Source organism: Gymnoscopelus microlampas (genome assembly GCF_963454915.1).
Source record: "Gymnoscopelus microlampas genome assembly, chromosome: 9".
Classification (NCBI taxonomy): Eukaryota; Metazoa; Chordata; class Actinopteri; order Myctophiformes; family Myctophidae; genus Gymnoscopelus; species Gymnoscopelus microlampas.
In genome coordinates, this window is record NC_139946.1 from 33555423 (window position 1) to 33564529 (window position 9107).

Sequence of the window (9107 nt, forward strand, 5' to 3'; positions counted from 1 at the left end):
ACACTACCACACACAGACTCACACTCACACACACACACACACACACACACACACACACACACACACACACACACACACACACACACACACACACACACACACACACACACACACACACACACACACAGGGAATATTTACTCACCCCCTTTGTAGGGCTTCCAGGTGTAGAATTTCCCCCGGAAAGGAACACTGTCAAAGTCAGAGCACTGAATCTCCCGGAAATCCTGAGAGCCTGTAGGGCACTCCTGTAACACAGACGAACACACACGCACGCACACACACACAGACACGGGCACACATGCACACACGTACAAGCAGTCAAGCAAACACAATCACACATTCGGGCAAAGACAACAAAAAATGTCAATGATGATTACAAGTAAGACGAGCGTAATGACGACAATGATGCAGAGTAGCGGGACGTACGTCAATATTGCAGGATCGGAAGCGCTTTCTCTCCCCCAGACAATATTTTCCACCAATGGTTGGCCTGCAACCAGACAGATAGACAGACACAGACACACAGGAGAACCAGGCCAGTGAGACACATCTGAGGACAATTAAATGAGAGCTCTCCTTCATCGTATCGCCACAACTGTGGCTTCTGCTGCCAGGTCTGCCCTCATCAGCCTGCATGGTTTCAATCTGCTCTGTCTGGCGTTTTATTTCCCCATTGTCTCTCACAGACCGTCACTGCGACACCTCTGTAAAAAAGCCACTGTCAAAAAGGTGGCCTCCATGAAAGTTCACAGTACAATCCCAAGTGTTAGGTGGCCATTTGGTTACATTTGTACACTCTAAATTACAAATGGATATATGATATGATATGAACACTGAGGATTTACTGAGTAAATTGAGAATGAAAGTTAAAGCAACTGTATAAAAGCAATGCTCATAAATGGCCGGAAAACATTTTTATGAATATGGTTCACATCAGAGCTGCGGTCAAATTACTTTCACTATAATCAGTTCAAAATGTTGGATCTAGTAAAAAAAAAAAAAGGGAAAGAAATGATTATTGTTATTCAAATGTTGCTAATCTTTGGGTAATGACAGAAGATTCATTCTCAATCATGCCATTATATACAGTTGATAGGATATGAACTCTTTCAGAGAAAAGCTTACATTTTTTTATACAAGTTCCCTGAATTTGGTTAATGTACTGAATTTTACACTATCCAGACAACTGGAAATAGGAAATAGGTTGCTAACAAATCCCTTATCACAGTAAGCAATCATGAATGCTTAATGTCATCAAAACAAGATATGACAGTCATATTATACCAGGTTGCGGCATGGCTATTTTCAAATAGCCGACGGTTGAAAGTGCTCATGTAGCCTATACTAGTTGCTTCTTTTGGGCATGTTTTCCTAGACCTGGCGGCTTATTTCTCTCACTAAACATGGCAACGTTGAAAGGCCAAATGAGGAACAGCGCCACAGATCATAGAGATACATACAGTGGGCGAACACAGTATTGTGGGTCGTCTTTAGATCCCAAATTCTGAGAGGACATTGGCCCTAATTCACTAAGCTGGTCGTAAATATGGGGTAAATAAAGTTCGTAAAGGAGGTCGTATTTTTGGTACTCACAAACTGACGTGCAATTCTCAAAGGGGTTCGTATATATCCCTGAGACGTGCGTATGACCAGGTGTAGGACATAATTAATCTGGAAGGCTGCATCCAACAGCATCCAACTTCAACGTCACCATACTGAACAGTGTTGTCATGTCCGCTTATTATAAGCGAATTTGGGCTTCTTTTTCTCTAAAGTTGCTTGTAAATATTGGTAGCTGTGGGGTGCGTTTTTTTGGGCTTGTTTCTAAAGTGTAGTTGGTTATTTGGGCTTGCTTCACAATTGTTCAATTATTTTAACCGGTGGCTCGCAAATATTTTTATGTCATGGACCCCCAAGTTAATATGTAGGCTAATTTATCCCTATAAGCCCCATCTGAAAATATTTTGTGCCAGCTGGAGCCCTGTACCAGATTTGTGTTGTTAGAATGTTTAAAAAATCTTCCAAATATTCCAAATTGTATTACAAGATTTTTTTTTTAAATAGCAGATCTACAAGCTCACAACGGTTTAATTAAAGTGCTTATAATGGCCTAAGTGCCAGTTGCTTCTTTTGGGCTTGTTTTCCTAGATCTGGTTGCTTATTTCTCTCACAACATCTGGCAACGCTGATGCAAGTTTGAAGTTCAACTCCGCCGTCCCTCGTCTAAAGATAACAGATGCGGCGTCGCATCGCCTTGACAACTTACTGTTCTGTCTGGAAGCGGATCACGTAATAAATGCTCTCATGTGTAATGAGAATAAAGAAGTTTACAAGGTTTAACCCCATTACCAAATAAAAGGCTAATAAAACGCGGAAAGGATATTATATAAGCCTTTTCTAATGAACATTGTGCACCTTTAACGAGGTAAAAAGATGATGAAATCCAGCATACAAGTGGAACGCTGCTATCCGATTATGGACCAGAGCTTATTGATTACTTATTGATTAAATTAGTTAATTTTGGATTAATATATCACTGTCCTACGTCGGAATGGGGAATGGATCTTCTGGACACAGCTTTCATCCACTATAGTTTCCTCATCAGATGGTAAGATTTATTAGGCTGTTGTGTGTGGCGTTCATGTGATCAGTATACAGTAGCCTACAGTAGGCTATTACAAATTAATACCGCGGCACGGACACTTGAGGTGCGTCAGTTCCTCCGCAGTTTCATTAAGGCATGATAGCCTATTTTCATTATTACGTGACACTTTGGCTGAGATGTACCGCTGGCAAACACACTGAGGGACCTAATAGTTCAGCTCTAAATGCAACTGATAGCCTAGAAAATAAATAAAAAGCGGTGGAATCTACATCATGTCTATATTATGCATAGGCTACAAGCAATACATCGTTTGACATTTCTTTTTTATTTTTGAGTGGTGCCAGCCACTCCTACACTTGACCGTGTGTGGGTCCGTCCGTCCGTTTGAGCACGGCCTCAACAGCTGCAGCTGATTGCAACACAAGGATGCAACCACTTACACTAATTCAAAGGCACCACTCTCTTCACACTGGGTGTGATTTTTTTAATATATATGTGTTGACAAATGTTGGGCACATATATATTTTATTTGAGGTTTTCCACTGTTGTAATTGATTTTGGCATGAAGAATAAAGCACATACTAAAGACATACGCACATTTCAGCCCTGGTAAGACAGCCTCGGGGCTGACTTGAGAACGTGCGCACCTCACGCTCAAAACACAAACCAAAAAACATTAATGAATCTGACTGCAGGTGTAGGATTGTCTTAAATGCCGGTAAGTACAAAATATGGTCGTAAATCGCTTAGTGAATCGGGGCCATTGAGCCCTCATTGGCTAAATGACCAGCCAATGAAGAAAATGTCACGCAAAAGGACCAGCCAATGAGGAAAAAGTGACTACTAGCGAATGTAGATATAGACCAGTTTTGGCAACCTGGTAAAAAGCTTACTATCACAAAACACACACTAATCAGACTAATCTAGTGTATGTTGCACAGACCTGTGTAGAATGTGAGTGGGGGAAAGTGTAAATACTGCATTGCCTACAATTAACAAGCCTGTTACCCTTACCCTTACCCTTAACTATTTTAATTAATAAATAATAGGGATTAAAATACTTTACAAGTTAATTGTCTGTTCCCCGTATTCACGCACCGGCCATATTTTTCATGTATGACGTAACAATGGACTGTAACAATGTAACAACATAAGGACACAAAATGGCTGCTGTGTGAATATGGATGATGGGAAGGTTATAAAGGCAATCCAAAAAAAGGTGTCAAATGTTTGTAATAGAGAGAGAGAGAGAGAGAGAGAGAGAGAGAGAGAGAGAGAGAGAGAGAGAGAGAGAGAGAGAGAGAGAGTTTACCTGGGACTGTCACAGTGTCTGATGGAAGAGGAGACACCTCCTCCACAGGTCCTGCTGCACTCCTCCCAGGGAGACCACAGTCCCCAGCCCCCATCCACACCCTCTGGACGGGTCCCATAGGCCACACACACCCTCTTGTAGCACCACTGGAAGACACACAAACACACTCATATTAACAGAACATAACCAAGGTTCCAGCAGCACTGAAGTAATACTATGTATGACTGACTACGTAACTACAACTGGCTGACTTTCAAACAGTTCATGATAGCCACAACAAAGGACTGAGCAGAAAGGCATTGGACAGTCCCACTAAATTAAATACACATGCACATTACCCAGTTTTAAAAGAACATAATGAAATGGCGTCGAATTTGACACGACTTACACTAAATCGCACCCAGTTCAATTAATTGCCCATAACATGGTGGCCATTTTGCTCTTACATTATACTTTGGCGGTGGGAAATAGATGTTTTTTTTTGTGTTAATTTATCCATGCATACATCTGAGATTATTACAAATATAATATTTGCACCCTCTCAGAATTAAATTATCACTCAAAATGTGTAATGCAGGGCTGGGCAACCTTTTCAGGCACCGTTTCCAAGACTGGTGTGATCACCCAGCAGCAGATAGAATAGAATAATACAAGAATAGAATAAATGATAACAACTGACAAAGAATGAGTCAATAACTTAATATGATTAATAAAGTTAAGATAAATTCTGACTATCTGGGGAGAAATATTTTATGCACATCAAGCATAAATGGTTGATAATGGTTGTTTTCGATATCCTCAATAGCCCTGATCAGATCACCTGGTAGATAAATAAAAAAAGAGTGGTTGCCAATATATACATTGCATATTATACCGTACCCCTTTCTCGATGGTGTTGGTCTGGCATATGGTTCCCTCTGCGGCCGGTATGCTGCTGGTGATACAACGGTTGCTCTTGCTCATGCACCACAGCTCAGTGCAGACTTCCTGTGCGTGTGTTTGTGTGAGAGAGTGAGTGAGAGAGAAGGGTGACGAGACGAGAGTGTGAGAAAGAGGGATATAGAAAGAGAAATTCAGAGAATTAGAAACAGATAAAGAGGGGAGGGAGAGAAAACAGAGAGGGAAGCTGTCAGAGTCCATATAAGCGTATTACAGAGAGAGACACCAGTCAATGGTGAATCCACTGACCCATAGAGCAAAAGCTAGGGACTATGGTTCAACTCCCTGCCCTGCTCCCACTGGTGCTAAGGTGTTTAAGGGGCCTTGCAATGGCTATAGCATATGAGGACTGTATTTTATTATAAACACATGCTCGGACCACATAGTATTAATAATAATGAGTCCATAAAGTACTATGCCATTCCAGATGTCCATTCGCTCAGCGACCGGCCCCATAAAGTTGACCGTCCAATAAAGCAGATGTTATTCAGTAAAGGTAGCTCACAGGATTGTTCATGAAGACTTGGTAGTGAAGCCAAATAAAACCAGGGGGCCACAAAAAAGGAATCAAGAGTCAGAGGCAATTGGATATTCGCCATGGCCAATATTATTGGTCATGGCCAATATTATTGAGTCAACATAAGCTCATGTAAAACACTTTCAACCTGGCATCCATATTTTGGGCATGTCCTTATAGGTGAACTTAACAAAAACATGTTAAAATAACAGATCTACAACGCTCACACGTTGTGAGCTTGTAGATCTATTATTTTCGCCACGGAAAACAATCGTATGACAAAGTATGAAATAGGGAAAAGTTTAAGGGACAAATATACCAGTTGAATAATGTAGAGAGAAAATAAAGTATACTTTGAAGAAGTGATGATCAAAATAATTGAGAAAGTAATGACCATAAGAAGGTACAGGCGATGAAGAGATGATAAGGGTTGAAGGAATGAGAAAAGAAAAGGATAAATGAAAGATGAAAATTGTGAAAAGAAGAGGAAAAAGTACACACCCCGTATTTACACTGTCGAGATTTGACACCGTATTGGAAGCGGCACTGTTCATCTGCGTCGTAGGCTTGTCCCGGTGCTGTCGTGGGGTACACAAACTCCTGCTTGGGGGGGACATTGTTCAGACAGGACCCCATGCCTGAACTAAAGAAACAAGAGAGGAAGATGAATTGAGGGTGACAAAGAATAGTTGGGGGGAAGGTGGAATACAACACTGCTAATGCTATTATTCCATTTTCATCTGGATCTTTTGATACATACATCAGTGGTTCTCAAAGCTTTAAATTTCAAGGACCCACCTTAACTCTGACAGTGTACAAATGGACACATTTGTACACTGTCAGAGTTACAGACTTGTAAGGGTCAATTTAGAACCCCCTCAAGGAACCCTGAGAGTCCCTGGACCCCACTTTGAGAACCACTGGTATACATCTTTATGAAAATGAATACATAAAAATGATATCTAGACAACCTAGAGCGCAAAGCAGTTGCCCGAGGGGGAAGATAATGATAGCGGTGGCGCTAGGCGCGAGGAGATGAAATCGGTTTTGCGCTGGCACAACGGGAAGATAGGGCCCTCAGTGTTATTATCAGCAGTGTCAGCTATATCAACTATTGGTTATTATTTTCATGACAGCTGACTCACTCCAGGAAATTGGTGATGTAATCCCTGCTGCAGGCGGACCAGACAAAGGGGTTGGTCTTCATGGTGATGTGGGCCGCCATCAGCTTGGCCGTCTCCTGACTCCGCGACCCACAGGCGTTCCCTACACCGTCATGGTTCATCCCAAACCTATTGGTCGGGACACATGGGTAATATTGTGAGACAGTGTTCATCGGTTAAACAGGTCGACTGGAATAAGATGAATGTGGATTACAGTGAGATTTAAGGGAATTGAAATACATTAAACATTATGGTTATTTATCGACATTTGCTCAAATATTGCCTCCGCAGGAACAGCCATTTGTCATTTGAATAGCACATTTTCACCCTCAGTCTTGTGGCATAGCACACATGACTGTGACAGGCTCAAAGGAAAGACAGATGGCAAATAGTTATTTATTTCCAGGTTGCCATGCTGCTTGCCATGTCTTATCTGTTATCAGTCAGGTTACAAAGGAAACAAAATCAAATCAGATAAAAGCATCCCATGACAGAGGCTCTGTCTCTCCCCTTGAGGGATGACTGATTTATGCTGTGTGCATACGTTGATGCACAATAGGTGTGCAGTCACACCTAGCTCTGAGTCCAAATAGTTTGACTCATGCCAGGTGTGACTGCGTAAAGGAGAGTGACATGACGCTGGTTGCTTGTTTCTCTCACAGAACCTGGCGTGTGCCAGATTTTGTGAGAGAAACAAGCAATCAGCGTCATGTCGTTCTGCATTAGCGGTAGCTCATGCGGGACATTCAGCGCATGTTTGAGTATCATGAGACTCCACGATGAGTATAAGGAGAAAAAAAAAAACTTAGCATCTGTTGCAAGGGGTCTGTAGAATGGACAACAGGGGCAGATCTGGAAATATTCAACGTTCCTTTGTATGTTGGTGAGTGATTAGCGACACATCAAACATACAACCTAAAATGACCGGCACTCTCCTTTAAGTCAGCCATCCCCCCATCCCAGATAGGCATAGAAATACTGTATATCAATAGTATAATATCGAAATATTAGTATCTAATGTTACTATATCATTCAATCTCTCTCCCTTGTATAGAAAAGAGAGGGTGAGAATATTGAGTTTAGACTGATGGGTGAAATAGAACATGGCTTTTAATCTCATCCTAAAATCCAGGTTCATTAACCATGTAAGTACGGTCCTGCAACCAATTATGGGTTCAAAAGATCACCAAACCAAACTTAAAGGGATATTTCATTTTGAAACATTTGAATGCTACTCTGGCTTTTGTGAGCACCCTAGACAATTTTTACGTTGCTTGATTCAGTATTTAGATATTTTATATTCATTTTATCAGCCCCCTTCCTATACAAACCCTTTGTAACTTCAAACTTCATTTCAACTATTATAGAATCTTTTTTCTTTTTTTTCCCCCAAAATCATAAAAACTAATTGAAAAAACTCTGCCCCCTAACGCAGTAGAAGGACCATATCAGTCACCAGAACCAAGGACGTGTGTTTTCAAGGAATCTAACATGGTTAAAATGAAGTTTGACGTTACAATGGGTTTATATAGGAAAGTGGCTAATGTATGTGGAATGTATCTAAATACTGAATCAAGCAACTTAAAAACTGTCTAGGGTGCTCACAAAAGCCTGAGTAGACGTTAAAATGACCCCAAAATCTTTTGAAAGGGAAATATTCCTTTAATTTAATGCAACAATTTACATGCTGTTATAAGTGGGCTGAGGGTTACTGATATAAACTTTAACTCTCAGACATAACAAATATACTCTCTGAAGGTATAGAATAGCGCCTTAACATACACACGCATGCACGCACACGCACGCACGCACGCACGCACGCACGCACGCACGCACGCACGCACGCACACACACACACACACACACACACACACACACACACACACACACACACACACACACACACACACACACACACACACACACACACACACACACACACACACACACACACACACACACACACACATTATTAAAGGCCAGTTAGGTTGTCTAGACAGCCCAGGGGTCTAAGTACTAAGCAGCCTGTGCAGTTCAAAGCTACCTGGGCTAGCCAATGCATCCACCATCTGTCTAAATACCTCCCAGTCCTGTGTGCACTCATAGCTAAATGGCACACTCAATTACTCTGAGCAAATAGACCACTTCCCAAAAATGATACCGGCTTGCACAGAAAAAAGCAAAAAAGAATCAGAGTCCTCTTTGATTACAAGGTAGAGATGTTAATATTACAAAATATATGTATATATACTGTATATTGATAACACACCCATACATGTGAGCGCTATACCTAAACTTAGAACATCAGACCTACAGGTTTGATTTAGACTTTGATGTGCGCCATGCTGCACACCAAAAATAGCATATCTACAAGCTCACAATCAAGTAGCTCACAACTAACTTTTAATTGTGCAATACCAGACTATCAAGTAAATCAAAGTTTTGATCGCGGGACAAACGACACAACCATTGCCAAGGAGGCAGAGAGGGCAATATACAGCACCAGCACCACACGTAAGTTGTTCCACTGGCATATAAATAGTACATGACTGAAAGAAAATATATAAGGC

At 41.3% G+C, this 9107-nt stretch overlaps 1 protein-coding gene across 1 annotated transcript in view; it reads right to left on the minus strand.

Annotated features, from left to right (window-relative positions):
- Nucleotides 1–9107, minus strand: part of adamts10 (ADAM metallopeptidase with thrombospondin type 1 motif, 10) — a 67382-nt gene that overhangs the window by 23146 nt on the left and 35129 nt on the right. Inside the window, exons 11-16 of the mRNA XM_084065750.1 lie at nucleotides 6520–6666; nucleotides 5876–6017; nucleotides 4798–4905; nucleotides 3919–4064; nucleotides 428–491; nucleotides 144–246 (exon numbers count right to left, since the gene is read on the minus strand). Of these exons, the coding sequence (XP_083921876.1) occupies nucleotides 144–246; nucleotides 428–491; nucleotides 3919–4064; nucleotides 4798–4905; nucleotides 5876–6017; nucleotides 6520–6666 (710 nt within the window). The remainder of the gene's footprint in view (nucleotides 1–143; nucleotides 247–427; nucleotides 492–3918; nucleotides 4065–4797; nucleotides 4906–5875; nucleotides 6018–6519; nucleotides 6667–9107) is intronic.